Source organism: Pholcus phalangioides, unplaced genomic scaffold (assembly GCF_987345545.1).
Source record: "Pholcus phalangioides strain wild (caught in Gottingen) unplaced genomic scaffold, Ppha-v1.0 ptg000004l_1, whole genome shotgun sequence".
NCBI lineage: Eukaryota > Metazoa > Arthropoda > Arachnida > Araneae > Pholcidae > Pholcus > Pholcus phalangioides.
The window spans coordinates 27,984,082-28,003,692 of NW_028301597.1; the positions used below are offsets into that span (position 1 = coordinate 27,984,082).

Here is a 19,611-nt window from a genome sequence, read left to right on the forward strand (position 1 = left end):
ACCTATTTTCAAGTAAAAGTTTTTATCCGATCTCCTGTAATGATGAATGCTTTACACGCCCCCCCCCCCACAAATGTTTTCAGGAGAAGAAAACTCACCACGCTATTCGGGCTCGTCAATACCGTTTTGAGAGAGTTTTAAGAACGGGATTGCCGTTTGGCGAGACTTTTTAGAACCCGAGATATCTCGGGATTGTCGCTGTAAGGGTTAAGCGGCACAGCATAATAACTAACCCCTGCCCAATTTTTTAAAATGTCATATTTTTCAATTATTAAGTAGGCTTCATTCTTAGTTTCAGCAGGTACAATTTAAGAGGTACTGGAAATTCACGAAACTGATACGTCGTTGAACGGTGAAGTTTATTGGAGAAACTATAAACACTTAACATGTAAACGTGGTGAATCAATGCCACCCATAATCCAGCTAGCCAGCCGATGTAGCTTCGGGAATGAGGAAAATCTCATAATCGCCCAGGAGAATTAAGATGTAGGATACTTATGGAACAGGAATGTGTGCCTATTAATGAGCTAAAACACTGGGTGTCTGAACATTGGCTGCCTTGGACACTTGTACCAGGACTCCATGTGACGCAAGCACGACATCGATTCGTCGTTGTACGACCTACACGACTATAACTTGTGACATCCAACGAACGCGGATGGACCGCCACCAACGAAACTTCGATTATTGAGTCCAGACGTGTCAAGGACGCTATGATATGAATTTAGATTTCGATTCTTAGATCATGATTTATCATAATTATTCCGTTGATTTATACTCCTGTAATTGGACTTGTTATTGTGTTGTACAAATTTATATAGATATATCGACATATACATATTTGATAAAATTCCGGATACACCCATCTTTCGGGAACGCTTCGATATTTCCTTGAGATCGGAGCCGGTCCTCCAATGTTCAAGGGGGTATAGGGGAAACTGTTCCATATTCAACAAAATCAACTTTACACAACATCTGGACTTGTCATTTCTAAAATAAGAGGCGTTTAAGGGGGCGAGATATCTCGTCGATGCCACTTAAACGGTTAAAAATATATTTCGATTGTGAACACACTAGTCCCTCTAACAGGTTCGTACGTAAATTCAAATTTCTCCCATAGAAAATTATCATTCAGATGCACGTCGTCCCTTTCAGTACGCTTTGGAAAATGAACGGCGAGACGTAACGATACCTCGCATTTTCGACGCGACATAAAATGAAATGTAGTTCTGGGAACTAGAGCTTTAACCATGTTTACGCACCTGTGAAACAAACAGAACCAACTTGAAAAACATTTAGAATTTACTTTCTTCATTTTTGGATGGAAAGGAAAGGTTTCTTCCAACACGTCATAAGAGTAGATATAAATACACTTGTTCAGTATGAAATTGAATAAAGCTGCGTCTCCCAAATTGTTTTGATTCGAACAGATTTCGTTATCTTTCTGATCTCTGATAGACAGTATTTTCGTATATTTCTGTTATTCTCTTATCATAAGATAGCTTATCCCCCCTATTTGTATCTAATAACCAATTGCATGGATTGTTGCAGTGTGTAGGCAACGAAACTCTTTTGGATGTATAATCAAGTATTTCACAAATGCTGAAATTATGTTCCAACTACCCTGAGTACTCAAGTTGATTCAAATTCAAATTACACACTGAGCTCGTCAAATAATTTTCCAAAATGTCTTCAAATATAAGAAATTTTAATATTTATTTACTCATAATTTATATTTTACATACGAAAGTGCGATACAATAATCATACAATACGTAAAATACGAGTATTATAAACGTTACAAGAAACCTGAATATGGATGACTATGCAGTGACTATGTTACAGTGAATGTGATAAATCAGTGGTTATTCATGATCGCCGATTATCACGCATAATCGCAAATCGGCTCGGTAAGTTTGATTAAATTTCCCTGCGTTTGTCAATTTTACCAGTGATTATGAATAATTTCCGATATAAATCGATAAGTATGGTAAATATAGAAGAAGTCACTCGGAATTATCACTTCAATTCAACCATTTATTAATTTCTCTTCTACGTGATGGTTGCATTACGCATATTATGCCATGAAAGTGAACATATATGAAAATATGTGTTATAAGGCTTAAACACGTATAAATTATTATCAGTCTTGTAATGTTTGTTAAGGCCGGGATTACACTATAAAAGTTTGATAAAAATCGTTTATAAAACTTGAAAAATTCAACCAATAGGCACATCGGTTGCATTAGAGCAAATGCAACCGGTGATCTTATTGGTTGAATTTTTCACATTTTATCAAAGACCTTAAATAAAACTTTTATGGTGTAATCCCGGCCTAACTTTCATTACATATTTATCAACATTTTCAAGCAAAATCAACATCACCGATCGAATCAATTTTCCTAGAATGAATTTTGAGCAAAATGTACGGTGGATTTGAATAATTCATTGAAGATATATCATATATTTATAAGTACGAGCAGGGGATTATATATAATCACCAGTAGATGTGCCGAATTCGCCAAATTTATCAAACTTACTGAATTTACACCATACAAATTTATCAAACGTAGCGTTTCTCCGCTACTTATTATTTTTTACGTCAGTATCTCTATCACAGAAGAATATCTCTTCCCTCCCCCCTTGCTGATATTTCTTCATATTTCATTTTAGAATCAACAGTATAGAATATGTATTCTTTTCAGATGCTCCTTGTGAAACACCCGGTATGAGACAATTTCACGTGAATGGCAACCAATACGACAAGAGAAATGAAGTGGAAACCAAAATTATATTGCTGCAGCGTTATGAAGAGGGTTGTTCGCTACTCGATGATGTGTGACCATCAGGTTTCATCTCTTGGCTTTGTTTGGATCGTAGTTCTGGAAAACCCATTTCTGTCTTGATTGAGAGGAGCAAGGCCTCATAGCGACTTCACGTTTACCCTCGAACATCTCCATGCAAAGCCCACTGACGACATGTTGGACCATGTTTCTCTGTAATAATTTGCATATTATACGTAATTAGCACAGAACTTATAGAGGCACGAAAATTCGAGTAAAAATCGTAGTGGCGCAATGTGGGGGAGCTGATTTATTACCTATAAGTCATCAATTAAATTATTATACCTGATGATCATAAAACCAGGCTTGATTTCCTCCTTTATTATGGCATTCATGAATTTCTATGAATTGCCCGCTGTAGTCGATACAGTCCTCGTCTCGTCGAATTTCACCTTTTGTAGTTAACACCCAATACTATTTGGAGTAAGAAATAGGTGTAAAAACAGATATGATTGTACGAAATATCTTTTATACATTCAAGAAGTTTTTTAATTTATTGCGTGCAAGCAGCTCTTTTCTATGTCTTTCTGAGAGAGAGGCGAAGGTATAGAGGGCACTAAAAACACATGTGAAACATTTGATGATCTCTTCGCTCATAAACGGAGCAGCGATTTGACAGGAATCATTATGCACCGCGTAGGTAGATCTCTGTGAAGGGCCAGACTGACTCATCCTCCTCCCCCTAACCAGATTATGGCCCGCCACTTTGGCTCAATGAGGAGATATAAGCAGATAGTCGAAGATGATCTGAGTCTACGCTGAATGTTGCATGTTAATGCGTTTATGTGTCGTGAACCTAACGTGAAATTTGTTTCTATGTAACGCTTGTTATGTGGCGCAGCCATCTACCATCAATTTTTCTAACTATGAGTCGAATGTAATGATTGAATTATTCTACCGTTGTGGGCCTGCTGCTCTCTTTGGCGAGACTAGACTGACTCCTACGCCATCTTTAATCAAAAATGTGACGTTAGTGTTATCGCTTTAAGTAATAGCTGTTGGTGAAGCAGCAGACCTATTCTATGCTAAAAGATGGACGATGAGTCCGCTCTACTTTATAAGAGCCTTACGTGTGTTAGAGGTGATATTCTCAGTACAATACAGTGGAATAATTTCTGCTGCTACACGAAAGAGGTAAATTTTGCTGGCGATCCTTTTCCAAGACAACCATATCCACGTGGCAAGATTTTTGTCCGTTTTCAGAAAAACAGTTAAGTATTTCTTTATAATGAACATGTGCGCTGGGAAAACGATCTCAGTTGCCAATATCTCTAGTATTTTTTATGATAAAACTTGAAACATTTTCCTTGAGTTTGAAAAGTTCTGTGCCTGCCATTCCCCGTTAACATCGCTGTATAAAGTTCTAATTTCGAGTTTGATTCGTTTCTGAAATGCACTTAATGAAAATTTCGTATCTCGAATCAAATATCATAAAAAAATAATTAAAGAGCCGTAAATCAGGCTTCAACCCAAAAACTCTACACGTGCCAACTAACATAACTGCTAATTACGAGCATGAGATCATGTACGTGATGTTTTAGAAAAGACTCGCTCAACTTTGAAATGGCATAACTTGGAAACAATAACGGATGGAGAAAGAGGAAACAAGTGGTACGTTTGATGGGCTGACTTACAATTTTAAATACACCGGTTTGCAAAATTAATTACACTTCTGACTTTAAGATCCCCCACTTTCGTTTTATTTCACGACTTCTTTCTGTGGGGGCGATTTGTAGGTTATTGTTTACAGTAAGTGTCCTCAAATTCTTTATCAGCATGAATCTGTGAGTCATACGCATTCACTGAAGTAGAAATATTGCAAGAGAGTGTGTTTAAACTCCCGTCTTCACTTTTGTCATGTCATTGTTAGACAAGGTGACCATTTCGAATCCATCACTTCGTTATTTGATCCATGTTTGCAAAGGATAATATTACTCGCTGCTTAAAGGACATAGCAACCAGACTGTGGCACCATTTATTATGCAAAGTTGTGACTAATTTCACAAACCGACGTAATTGAAATCCCAGGCTTACCCATCAAATGATCTATTTGTTTTGTCTCTCTATTTATCGCTATTTCCCAATTATGCCGTTTCAATGTTCGGAAGGGGGTTTAATACGTTGTACTTGATGGATGGAGATTAAATTAAGTATTTTTTTTTGTTTACAGGGTAAATACAGTGAAAATAAATATCTATCAACGTTAGGGATGGTTGGAGAAACCTCACTGGGACTGATAAATGACATATACAGTGTCCAGTCCAACAAGTCTCATGTCATGTCATGTGACTAACAGGAACTAATGTTTCAGTGCAACTAAGCCGATTCACCTGGTGTCTTCCATTTCCAGTGCATGAATGGATTGAAACTGGCAAACTGTTCTCATTTCTTCTGTTTGGACATGACAGACACTTGTCGGTTCTCTTCGATCCCAGACTCCGAATCTATGAAATAAAAGTTAAAAACAATTTTAAATAATCGAGTAACAGTTCTATTTTGCACATTCAAATGTTTGAACTTTTCTAAATCAAGTTTATGAAGTTTGAATCAATGTGAGTATGTGATCAAAGGTTTTAGTGAATAGTTTTAATCGATGTTACGCATGCCGTATAATTTCCAAATTAAATAACAAATTCAATGAAAAGAGTGGATTCACTTGAACGCAGTAAGAACTCACATAGCCATGTGCGATAGCATCCTGATCAGGGATGAAAATTTCGGGGTAGATGTTATCCAGATACCACTTGAAACTCTTGCAATTCAGTTTATTTCTGAGCTCGATTCTTTCTGTCAAATCACCAAAGTTTACCTGAAAATTCAAGGAAATATAATCGAAAATTATTTCTTATTTTTTCCATGATGTATATAAAAATATTACAAATTACTAAAATTAATCGCTCATTATACCAGCTATTTCGTATTATTATTGGGGCTGGGAATCGATTAGAATTTTTAACTGGTTAATCAAAAAAATTTAATCGATTAATCGAATTTTAATTGAATATTTTCAAATGCTATTCATTCACAGCAAACGGAGTGTTGGTAACTATATAATTAATATCAATTGATGTTATAAAAATATATTATATTCCTTTCACGCATCTATCCACTGAATGGATGTAAACAAATATAGAAATAGATTGAGCAATAAAGGCGGCCGCTTGAAGCAATTAACGTCAACCACCCTCCCCCTGCCAGAAAAATAAATGTGCAAATTTCTAGAACTTGGAGAAAATGACTTTAGAATTTTACTCTATTCATGTTACTTGATGGAAGTTGTTCTCCTAAAATATTTTGTACGATACACAATCACTTTTGGAGATACACACGTTTTTATCACGTTTCTGGAACAACTTAGATAGCAAAATAAGTGATCCAACCAGCTGATAAACCCAAAAGTCAAAATTTGCACATTCATGTCTGTCATAAAGGGCACGATATGCTGAAATTTTTTCAACTTTTATCTTTTTTTAATCAGTAATTTTAGAAATCATCACTAGTTTCGTTGAATCGACTGGTGTTTCCTCATCCAAAAATTTGATCAAAATACTTTTAAATACAGTCACTTATCTGATATTTTATGTATAGGAACATAATTTAAGACATTTAATCGGTTTAGTCAAATAAATGAAGTTAAATTACGAACTTTTAATAAAAATTTTAATCGGATTGATCGAATCGATCAACTCAATTAAACATTTTAACCGCGATTTATAATTAACCGACCCCATTAATCGATTAATCGTACCAGCCCTAATTATTATATTTGTTTCCCAGGTTTATCACGATGAATCACGATAAAACTTTTCATTGTAACGGTAGAATGAGAATCTTGACTTACAAGAGTGTTCCCCAATCTTTCGAAATAATACTTAGCGTATTCGTCCATCCATACTTTGGCCAGTCGGATCGAGTTTATCTTCAAGACACTATCCGGACCAGATCCAGGCCACGAGTAAGGACTGAAATCACGGAAAATATGTCCGACGCGAGAGCAAGGGAGCATCTCTAAACGGCCACCACACATCCATGCCTATGTAGAAAAATATACAGTTTTTATTGATCATTCTATTTCATTTAATTTAGAATATATCAAGATGTGGTGTTTCTGTTATTATCCTCTAATAATGTAGGACTGAAACATATAAATGATTATATTAAATTTATTGTGTTCAAAATGTACAACACAACACTGTCGAGGTTCTCTGCTACTTTTCTACATAACTTTCAGTTTGAATAAGGCATTCATCGTATCTTTGCAAGAGTACAAAAAAGCAGCGTCAATGTCAATACAATACAAAAACGAATGTTGTCTTTTTTTACGACAACCCTAATCCTTCAGCACGGACACGGGAACTCGGCAGCGAGTTGGAGTGAGAGCAGCTGAAACATCCATCATATAGCCTATCATATGACTCCAACTGATTTTCAGCTCTTCGCAAAAATAAATAATTACAGTGTTAATAAAATGATAATTAAAGTGAATTGCTCAGTGATAAGCTACAGCTTCATTCGAAATGGTGAATTTCAGTCGGAGTTACGTCCGGGTGATATGGTGTTAGTCTTCCTCTGATGTCAATAAGAACAACATTCTTTTAAGAAACTCATTAATGGTTAACGACAAAATTTTCCTTTCATTTTGTTGTGGATGAGGACAAAACTCCTCTTAGATGAGAACATTATTTCTCTTCTTATGTGCTATATTGCCATCCTCGTTATTGAGTTGGACATATCCGTACCTACATGTTTTGCACAATAAACTTTGTGTAATAGTATATTCATATTTATATATACATTAGTACGTTCATATCACTTAAATACTGTACTTACGTGTATTCATATTATATTGGTACGTTAATAGTTATTTATTCCCACTCCAACTTGGGGAACACGCTACGTAGTTTTGTGGAGAAAATCAGAAAAAGCTTCTGTCCCCAAACCCTCCCCACCCCCAGGTGTCAAATCTTTCTTAATGAAATTCTTTCATATTCATAAACCTTCTAAGAAATCTCTCCCAAGTATGTACAATTCACGGGCAGCTCACCTTGAAAGAGAGTTCTAAGTTTTCCATTCCCCAGACACGAAACCCATCGTCGTACTTTCCCAGGTGTTCGAAAAATTGCTTATCGATGGAGAACAAACCACCAGACATCGTCGGCGTCCTAGAATTTGGTTCACATAGAAAAGAAATTAAGAAAGAAAAAAGTAACTAATTAACTAGTAAACTACATAAGAACATGGTATTTGTTTTTTAGAAATTGTTGATGGAAATACATTAACTTTGCGAAACAAATTAAGGCAATTTATAGCAAGAGTATTTTTGAGAAGAAAAAAAAAATATATATATATATATACTACGGGAACTTTTCCTGCTGTTACAGCGTCGTTTATAGGTAAAATTTGGAAAAAAATTTTAATCAAAAAAGGAATATTGCCCTTTAAGAAGTATTTTACTGCAGATCACACTTTTATACGCCAATTCGTTGATTTAATATTAATTTTTGAAATATGTCATGAGCACTCGGCTCACTCTGTATATGATGTTTCGAAAATAAGATACGAACAAGGAGACATGACTTTCACAGTCCTCTAGTAACGCTAGTATATGTATGGTTTCTACATGAACGAGTTGATCAGAATAGAGAACACAACGTGAACATTTCATAAAACGAAATATACTAACTCGATCGGTGCCCAGTCATTTTTACGATGTTTCTTAATCCTGGGAGGAATTTCATGCCATCTGAAACTCAAGTTCCAGTTGAATCCTCCGATTTGCGTTGATTTCGAGCTGAGATATTCAAAGGTATTCAAGTCAATCGTGTCAACTATAGGGCTCACAACATTGGTTGCGTTCTGATGAATCCGATAGAGAAGTGGCTCCAGCCATCCTGCAATAGACATAGTATCACTTTATGCAAATTATAGTAGACTAGCTATAATACCCGGCGCTGCCCGGGTTTTCTTCACTCCCCAGCGCGACCCAACCCGCAAGGGTAAAAGGCTTATATCCCTGGAGGGACAAAGCCTGGGTCGTGACTGGTCTGTCGGGTTTTCTTCAAAGAGGCTTTTTGGATCACGTGATGTCTCCCTCTTTATTTGAGGGACATACAAACTGTGTCCGCGTAAATCAATATGGCGACTTCCTGCATCCAGATTTAATGAAATTTGTAGATAAGAAAATTTTTTTTTTTTTCCTTTTTCAAGGGGTGCAAGGTATTTCGATTCCCCTCCTTTGAACTTCAAGTTATCCGTCTTCCTATTTCTGCCTCCAAAAATGCTTAGTTAAAGCTGTGGAATTTCTTCGATATACTTTATGGGGCCCATAATTAATTTTAAAACATCCTAATCTATATGAGTTCATGGAGTTGAATATAAAAAGACAATAAGACGCTTGAGAAGATACAAATAAAAAGTTGAAATCATTGTTATTGCATGGATACCCAACTCAAAAGTAGGTCCAGCTAATTACTTCATAGTTAATTTTCTGAGCTTCGTATCTCTAAGCAAACTCGATTTTTCAAAAATCGAGAATTCAATACAATTTTTAAAATTATTGATGTGGCGGAAAATCCCCACTAATTTTCTGCATTTGCACACTAGAATCGGCAATTTTAACACTGATTTCTATGAGGATCATCCTTTGCCTGACCCTCAAAGTGATGCTGATGATGGCGTCTATTCAAAACGCTCTCATTACTGAGAGGATTGAAAAAGTGACAAAGCATTATAAAGGCATATGCACGTCTGAAAAGCATTGCTAGGGAACCACGGTAACCAAAATAAACGTTCCGAAAGTGATTGTTGAGGCCCAAAAACCATTGTTGCCCGACAGTCTTTTGCCCATTTGGGACATTTGCCCTACTCTGACGAAAATTTAAAGTAGGCTATCGTTCAAGTCGGGTCCCATTTGGTCTATATGCAAAATTTGGCGACGACAATCTAAAATTGCAGATTGTATAGAGAAAATACACACACACAGACAACACAGAAAATCAATTTCATATATATAAATTAATATGAATAGTGAGAACTCTCTGTGAATCATCCACGAGTGCTAAAAATGTATTTGTTTTTTTCTAACTCAACCCCATCAAAATATAGAGCTACATACCTTCAGTGCATTCGCAATGCGAATCGAGAAAAGTCAAAACTTGCGCACTAGCTTCCGATGTACCAAGCAACCTTGCCCTCGTCAGCCCTTCTCTTTTTTTAGCTCTTAATATCTTCACCTTCGGGAATTGAGACATGTATTCGTCAAGACCAGTGCTCAAGTGAGCTGTATAGGGACAGAATGGAAAAAAATTTGATGAGCTTGAAAACTCTGTTCGAGAAATTCTTCATTCACAGTTTTCCTACTCTGATGGCTTGGTTGTCTAAAAGCCGGTTCAGTTTAAATCATCAAGGCAATAAACGGCAATGCGGGAGGAGGACAAAAGACTAATACAATTACACACACACACATAAAACGCAGACATCAACTTACTCATGTTCGAGAAATCGTCAACTAGAATGACTTCTTTGATGAGTCTGTTTGGTGACCTCTCCAAGACGCTATGAACAGTCCTGAGGAGAACTGACCAAGCCTCGTTATGGAAGCAGATAATGACACTTGTCTGTGGCAGCTTATCTATTGGATAATCGATACGAGAACACCTGCGATGAACAAATTACTTCCATTTAAAAGAACAGAAATTATGCCGTTAAAGAATGATGTGATTTCTTGTTACTACTAGTACTGAGGTGAGACGTTTTGCAATATTTGTACCCGAAATATGTTGAGTGACTGGATGCAATTAGAAAGGGTATATTTATATTATAGTTGGTGTTGTGATTTTAACTGCAAAATATGGAAGAGAAATGGCAGCGTGAGTACAAAACGAAACAAGCATAACTCTGAAAATATAAACAACGTTATGGTACCGCATACACACACACATCACATAGAAGTGTTCGCGAGGTGATCATACAGTTTTGTAGTAGCAGGTATGCACTGATAGGTTGTTCACGGCTTGTATCTGTATGAGATTCCGCAGTCAAAAAAACTTTTGAGAGATAAAGACTCTCCTCAGAACGTGACCTCCAACACGATACTTACATAACACGAAAATTCAGGCACTTTCCCATTTTCACTATAAAATAATGAAAACAGATAGTAGCACCACCTGAACGCGAAACATAAATACCTTAACGGCACACATACACCAAGAAGACACATCGCGGCATATGCCGATGAGTTAGAAAATTCATAAATTCATAGTTTACGAAGTGCATGCATGCATGGTCAAGTATTAGTTGGTATTAGTCACAGAGATTGGTGCTAATTGGCAATATCACCAAATTCAAGGATGTTTGTTTTAACTGTCCGAATTGTGCCTTAAGTCAGGTGAAGCTTTGCTAAAAGGTTAAAGTGCAAGTTGATGACAGCAACCAGTTGGGGAGATATAGATGGCTTTTTTTTCTCAACCAGAGATATCAAGGAAACAGTTATTTTCCGGATATTATGCTGAGGTGAGCTCGGAAAGAAAAGTCATCACGTCTCCGCCGGGACTCGAACCCAGGCCCTCTTGCATACCGGGCAAGCATGCTACCATCTACACCACTGGAGACACATGAATCTGCCTTCCTAATTTCACGCACTGTGTCGTGAGGCGCTGAGAAGTTAAGAGAGGCTACTAATGCCTCTACTTCAGCGCCTCACGACACAGTGCGTGAAATTAGGAAGGCAGATTCATGTGTCTCCAGTGGTGTAGATGGTAGCATGCTTGCCCGGTATGCAAGAGGGCCTGGGTTCGAGTCCCGGCGGAGACGTGATGACTTTTCTTTCCGAGCTCACCTCAGCATAATATCCGGAAAATAACTGTTTCCTTGATATCTCTGGTTGAGAAAAAAAGCCATCTATATCTCTCTAAACCATCCCACCCGGGGGCCATTTCCTGAAGTTAAGAGAGGCTACTAATGCCTCTACTTCAGCGCCTCACGACACAGTGCGTGAAATTAGGAAGGCAGATTCATGTGTCTCCAGTGGTGTAGATGGTAGCATGCTTGCCCGGTATGCAAGAGGGCCTGGGTTCGAGTCCCGGCGGAGACGTGATGACTTTTCTTTCCGAGCTCACCTCAGCATAATATCCGGAAAATAACTGTTTCCTTGAGCAACCAGTTGGTTTAAAAAGTTCACTTAGGTTGTGCTAGAAACTTCGCGGTCGGCTATACTCAGATCGGGGGGCACTGTGAATTGAAGCATTACGCCTTAAGCCAAGTCACAGAAGCAAAAATCCGTCTATAATGACTAGGAGACCATCTAGAGCAGTGATGGGCGTTAATGCCACCCGGGGGGCGATGGAATGTTCCAGGGGGGTAGTATTGGGAAACTATGATCTACAGAGCCCGATATCTTACAGTCAAATGTGGCTTCTCACATTTCTGTTTTTCACGAGAAAAAAAAAAAGGAAGAACTGAAATACAGGGTGTCCCATGAATCCGTAAGTAATTTAAAAATTCATAAAAATTGAAGGAATCGGTTTATTTGAATGTGATTTGGAAAAAGTTATGCTCGCAAAAGAGGACACTTTTTTTTATACAGGACAAAAAACTTTAGTTCAAATGTTTGTCCATAGAGGACGCTGTATTAAAGCAAATCACATAATTTTTGAACCTGAACCTATCTTCAATCTCTTTTCCGTGTTCGAACTGATCGGAAATGTTCAGCCCGCGATTGATGTGGCTGAGGTAAAACAACTTTACCCACAAATGTCAACATCACAATGAAAATCCATGTTGGTGCCAACATTCAGAAATGCGCCCCAGTGGAAGCAAATTGCAGCGTAGCGATATCGCCGGAGTTGACATTTGCGTATCAGAAATGAGCTGTTAATCGTAAACAATGCATTTTAAAGGATTCTGATTATTTCATATTTAGAGTGATTTGCTTTCGTGCGGCTTCCTCTATCCACAAAAATTTGAACTAATTTGTTTTTCTGTACCAAAAAAAAAAAAATACCCTTCAATGTGAATAACTTTTCGCAAACGCACACCGCAAACAAATTTCCTAATTCCTACAATTTTTATGAATTTTAAACACTTAACAAATTTATGGGACGCCCGTATCACGCAAACGTATGACGTCCTCTAGTAATTGTAATTTTAAAATTCATTTTACAGCATAGGGAGTAGAAAAGATGCAGTGACGTACTTACTCCGCATCCCTTCGATCAGGTAAAGATCTGTGAATGGATATCTTATCGCTGACGAACTGATTGAACCCGTTATTTTCGAATCCTTCTTCCTGCAGCAATCGTTCTTCCTTCGTTAAATTCCCAAGTACCACTGGTTCCCCCATCTCGCCAGGACCATCTTCGAGCTTAGGTGGGGCCAAAACTCTCCTTCCATCATGTTCTTGGTTATAATTTAAAAAATTCATCCGTTCTTTATTATGTTCAGAGTTGTCTTCGAGGGATTCTGTAACTTCCGGTCGAATTGGAACGATTGAAATGAAATCGTTTGATGCTTTGAGGTCGCCATAAGTGAAAGTTCGTGACGGTGGGTGGTGGTATGGTTCGATTTCCAAGAACAGTGTCAGTATGACGCATGACGTTGATGCTATGAGGATGCATTTGATGATAAAGTTTCGTCTCCTGCGGAACATGATGGAGGGAGGATTGAATTCTCTGGATGTAACTGTTGATTTTCGCAATGAAATTAATTTTATTTTGGTATTTCTTTTTCAAATTCATTTCCTTCACGATGTAGTATCATGTTTCCATCACGATCAATTCATCCTTATGTAGAATAAATTAAAGGCTTTGGCAACTGACCATATTGAGCAATTAGGGTGATGCATTCGTTTCTTCCGCTGAACCGCATATACCTCAAACCTGCAATTGAAAAATTCATTATTTATAGTTTCATAATTGTGAAACTATAGCAATCATTGCTGCAAATTTCACCGCTGAATGCGCTTTATCGCTGTAAGTTTGTGCTACGCGTCGTATCCATTAGGAAACTATAGATTATCTTTCAGTTGTCAAAAAGCTTCTAAAATAAGTAATTTGTTATATTCGCCGGTTATAACGACATTTTTTCCAAAAGTTAATCACTGAGCAAATGGGCATAGAAATGAGTGAATGAGCAAGTGAACATAGGAATGAGTGATTGAGCAAATAAATGAGAACTTGAAATAACTGAAAAATTGAGCACAAAAGTAGTTAGTGAGCAAGTGAACATATATAGGAATGAGCACAGAAGTGAGTGAATGAGCCAGTTAATGAGCAAGCGAGCATAGGAATGTGTTTAAGGAATGTTGTTAAAGTATATTGTTGAAAATCTACCTGCTTTCAGCGGAAATACATTTTCAAATGAGAGAATAATTCGACTTCGCCCCTCAAAGTTGCAAAAAGCAAGAAACCGACTTCAGTCGACGAGGAGTTCGGACCTGGATGCTCGCGATGAGAGTGCAGCACGATGCTCACACGGCCGCGCACATCGGCTCACCCCTTCAACTATTACTTAGAAATACGTGAAACATGAATAAACCCATACATCTCCTTTTTGCTCATCAACTGATATCGAAGGCGCACGCAAACAGGAGCACGTTATCCCCGTTCTCTCTTCCATCCCCCCCCCACCTTAAGACAATCGCAAATTTAAAATATTTCTAACTATCTTCAAAATAAAATCATCAAAACATCGAAATGAAATACATTTATACGCTACCTTAATCAATTTCTGTTTATTGCAAAATACTTTTTGCACGTTGGTAACCGGGAATTCTCCGAAAGAAATTCGTTGTGCCCCTCCCAAACACCGGTGTGCCCCCCCCCCCAAAGATTATTTTTGCGTACTCGCCTAAGTGCGATTTCCGGCGTTAAATTGCGTCCAAACACCAGTGGAATAAATTCAAACAAGTTCTTTGTGTTTTCTTTCCTATCTCTCTCAACCATTGCGAAGCTTTATAGTAACCTATGTCTACGGTAGTTCCTCCTTCTTTTCTATACTCCTGTTAATGATTTTTCCGACGCATATAGTGAGTCTTTCTACAACGCATGTAAGAGCAAAAGAGAATAGGGTGAGGATGAAAAGAGGACTCTAAGCAAAAAGAGGACTCTGTTATCTTTCTTATCTGTTATACTTTGTTCTATTATAATTTTTTCTTTCCCCTTCTTCCTTTTACTAACGTGCGGTTAGGTTATCACAAGATTACCAAATTTATCGCTGATTCGTCAAATAGAGATAATGCAAACTTCTGGCCAAAACCTTGCTGGTGAAGTGGTTAAAATCGCAAGCTCGGTTATACAGGGTAATAGCAAGCACGGAGTGGGGGAATATGGCATTTTACTGGCGAACCGTTGACCCTAGAGGCATACTTCCAATTAGAAAAAGTTTCCAAATAAAGTGTAGCACTCAGATCATTTGATCATTTTTGTCGCACCACGGTCATTTTCTGCACACAAGGGCTAATTAGACAGGGACCTACAATTTATTACCGATTCCGAACGGCAGGCTTGTTTTTTTTTGTACTCATCGAGAGGTTGGTGCGCTAACCCCTCGATGGGGAACTCACTGCGGTAGAAATTTTTTGCTGCGGTCAAGTCGCCGTTTTTTGTTGTACCCCTGTGTCAGGAAAGTTTCCTGACAAGGACGAACCGGGTATCGAACTCGCGACACCTCTAAACATCCTTCGGTACTTTAGGCGAGTATCTTATCGACCGGGCTACCACGCCCCTGTAGTACTCAGATATGTCATTCATGTTTCAGGAAGTTGTATAGTTATTTAAATAAAGGAATTAATTTTTTATATAAAGACAGCCTGCATTCTAATACCCTATAAGAAATTTAAATTTGTTACCCCTGACGCTCACGCCAACAAAAGAACATTTCATGTTTCTGAGTGCAATATTCACCGAGATATTCAAATTCGAAAACGGAGGAAATTTGGGTGAAAACAGCGTTAAATGTGGGTAAACGGTTTTTCCCCTCATTTAATGCGTTTTTTTTAAACAAATTTCCTGCATTTTTTGATTTCGAATATCTAAATGAATATTGCACTTAGAAACGTGGATTTTTTGGCATCAGAAAAGACAGGTCAATAACTTTCTTACTGTGCTTTTGGACACACGGGGACTGCATAAAAAGTAAACATTTTTATCTTAATAACCGTACAGAGCCGTCTGAAACATGAATGACATCTGAGTACAAAACGTTGTTCGAATCTTTTTTTTTTCTAATTACAAGTATACCTTTAGGATCAATGGTTGGCCATTAAAATGACATACCCCCTCCCCCCCGTTTGCTTTCCCCCGCAGCATCAGCATGCTGCATAACAGCATGACTGTACAGCTTCACCTTTCCCCGACTAAAGTCAAATCATCCATTTCTGTTCAAAAGAGCCCAGTTTTTCTCCAGACTCCTGTTTGATTAATATCAGACATGCGATGATATGAAACATTTTCGAATTCAAACCCAACGGTGATTCAAATGCAATATATTAATAACTTTCGCGTCACTAAAAAGTCTCAGAATTTCGGAAAACACACACAACAAAAGAAGACAGGATAGAAACTTACTTTTCATCAGAAACCGCGATTGTTTCTTGGTTTTTGGTATAAATTTTATCAAGTTCCAATGAAAAATATTCCCGATATCGACCGTATGTTTATTAGAAAGAAAACAACATGTAAATGAGGTGTCTGCGATTTTCCACTCATACTGCACCGGTGAATTTTACATATGATAGCAGCATATGTGATGTCAAACAAAGCACCATGTCAGCCGTACGTAAGTGGTTCAGAACCAGCAGCGTTTGTACAAATAAGAGAAGACCAAACATAGTCTGAATGTACTCACTCAGAATGAGAGAGAGGGGGTGGGGGAGAGGGGGGGGGGGTAAATAACTAACGCAGTTGTTTACAAGTCCTTAGAATTCATGATTTCATGTTCAGCGTTACAGGCATTTTTGGATATTATACTTACTTATGCCGCAGGTGCTTGTTCTCCGAGGGGAGGAAGAAATATATAGGGTGCATAGCAAACACCAGGATACCGCGAACCGTTGATCCTGGAGCAAGCATCTTCACCCCGTTGCTCGCGAGCACCACGGTGCTCCCTTCAGCATCCACAGTGATCGATGCTCGTGTCCGATTCAGTACTCGCAAGCACTCAGTCAACGTTCCAATTAAATACCTTGTACAAACTGCATTCAAGGATTGAAATCAATCCCGATTTCACGCATTCGTATGTCGAATTTGCCGTAGGGGTGCTCTTGATTTGATGATGGGTACAGGCAGTACTCGCGACCGGAAAAAGGTTGTTGAAGACCTCTGTACCTAAAGGTACACTTCCAAATAGAAAAAAATTCCAAATAACGTGTAGTACTCAGATATGTCATTCATTTTTCAAGGGGTTGTATAGTTATTAAAATAGAAGATATTAACTTTTTATACATTCCCCGTGTGCCCCAAAACCCAATCAGAAAGTTGTTGTGCTGCTTCCGCTGATGGTAACAAAAAACATTCTATGTTTCTAAGTGCAATATTACCTGAGATATTCAAATTCAAAAAAATGGAGGAAAGTTTGGAAAAAAATAACATTAAATACGTAAAAACCGTTTCACCCGCATTTAACGCTGTTTTCAACCGAATTTCCTCCGTTTTTTAATTTGAATGTATCAGTTAATATTGCACTTAGAAACATGGAATACGTAGGATTTTTTTTTTGTCACATCGAGAGAGGCAGGGCAACAACTTTCTAACTGGACTTTTGGGCATAGGGTGTCTGTATAAAAAGTTAATTCTGTTATTTTAATGACTATACAACACTTTGAAACATGAATGACAAGGTCCAAATGATAGAATGTCCAAAATAATGCTTCTTTTGACTTTTTCAAGGCGTAGTGACCCTCTTTTATGTCGGCATATATATGCTGCTATAAATTCCAAACATTTTGTGCTGCTCTCAGCCTGCAATTTAGGGGCAGTTGAAGTATTGCGTCATCATCGATCGGGGGGGGGGGACGGGGGGGTTTCCGATTTGCTGACTTTTGATGACAAGGGGGGGAGAGGGGGGGTTTGGATAATGCTTACGTCACCAACCACATTTTATGAAAATATGAGTTAGGATTCAGAGGGGCAGAGCTGATGACGAAATTTTGCTGACAAGGGGGGGGGGAGGGGGTTGAAAATGGCTAAAAATTTGCTGACGTAATACTTGAACGGCCCCTTAGTAACCACGCAAAGAAAATTTTAGGTACCATTACCATTTTTTTAGTAGTTGTGGCTACCTGGAGCCTGGGATTTGTCCAGCCATGCGTACTAATCGTCTTAGTAAGTTGGATAAATTTATCACTTTTGCCACCGATTATGCATAATAGCCTTGTGAAATTGGTGAATTTGATAAATATGGGAAAAAAATCCAAATGAGTCTAGTTTGTGTGTGATGAATATAGTCGGACGCCTGATATGATGATAACAAATGTTACGGTCACACGCCGATTATAATAATACAATGCATGTGCGAATTATCATGTATAGCGGGGGTTCTCAAACTGTGGTTCGCAACGTCCTATGCTCCTTTTACCAAAGGTTAGAGGCCACACAGAGAAACCTTACACAGCTGCTAGAACCACAAAGGTTGTTCTTTCCCTTTTGGTTAGAGGCACCACTAGGTTTTCCGAAAATATTCTTTGTTAAACAGCTCTGGGGATGCGGCGGAGCTCGTGGATAAGCATTGAATAGGGGCAACTACCTGATGTGCAGTGTTTTTTATAATGCGATTTATCATATTAACCTACAGCGCGATGCATGGGTATAATTCATAATCGCCGGTAAAAGGGATAATTTTTTTAGAACTTATTAAATTTACCAACGATGCTTGGATACCATGCATAATCGCCGATAAAAGTGATAAATTCAGGACCTTTATCAAACTTACTGAAATTCTGGATGATGATAAATTCGGTTATTATAACATAATAATCGGTTTTTGTGTATAATAACCGGATTTACCACATTTACCGCGTGTAATGCATAGAATACAACGCTTTCGTAAGTGTCTCTTATCGATCCCGAAAATTGCTGCTGTCACTGATAGAAGATGTGAAGCATAGAATGCTTCTCAATCGGCTATTGATACTTTCACGGATTTAAAATAAGTGTGTAGAAGGCGTAAGGATATTGGATGGTACGGTATGTAAGCAGGTAAAAGTCGCGTTTATTTGCGTGCAGATGTTATCTGTGTTTCCGAAGAAGAAGTAGAGGCACGGGATCAACAAAAAATTGGATTAAGGCAGATATTTTTTTTTTATTTGTGTACACATGAGTAAATGTATGTCTATTTACACAGTTCGAAGTTGAATAGAAGAGTTTATTCTCTTTAGAACTCAACTTGTTCATAACTTAACCGGTTGCGACCCAAATTTTAGTCACAGGGACTTCCAAGATGGGTCCTAACCAGGAGCGAATCCAGGACGATGTGATGGGAGGGGGCGAATTCTGAAAATTTGTTTGATCGTCCCGTATTTTATGGGTCAGACAAATTTTCCCATATTATTCAGAAGAAAATGAGTTCCAAGCTGGCGAACACAGCGCCCTCCAGCGCACAACAGTGCCCTCAAGCGTGCATAACTGTGGATGGGTAAGTACTTTGAGCATTTGTTGTGAAACTTAACGTGCTGTTCAAGATATCGCTCAATAAAGAGTTTTTCCACCCATTATTGGCTTTTCATTTCTGCATCTCCGTTTATCCTCCAGCTGATCAGGTTGAGGTTTCCGGTCGTA

The 19,611-nt window shown here is 38.1% G+C and overlaps 1 protein-coding gene across 1 annotated transcript; it reads right to left on the minus strand.

Annotated features, from left to right (window-relative positions):
- Window positions 1–1,697: 1,697 nt before the first annotated feature.
- On the minus strand, window positions 1,698–16,623 carry LOC149087030 (putative polypeptide N-acetylgalactosaminyltransferase 9). The gene is made up of 11 exons (XM_089231249.1): window positions 16,405–16,623; window positions 13,039–13,716; window positions 10,329–10,498; window positions 9,957–10,121; window positions 8,526–8,733; window positions 7,887–8,004; window positions 6,684–6,875; window positions 5,520–5,651; window positions 5,173–5,286; window positions 3,128–3,256; window positions 1,698–2,995 (listed from the first exon to the last, which is right to left on the minus strand). Exons 2-11 carry the CDS (start codon window positions 13,485–13,487, stop codon window positions 2,852–2,854), a joined length of 1,821 nt encoding a protein of 606 aa, XP_089087375.1. The 5' UTR covers window positions 13,488–13,716; window positions 16,405–16,623; the 3' UTR covers window positions 1,698–2,851.
- Window positions 16,624–19,611: the final 2,988 nt, after the last annotated feature.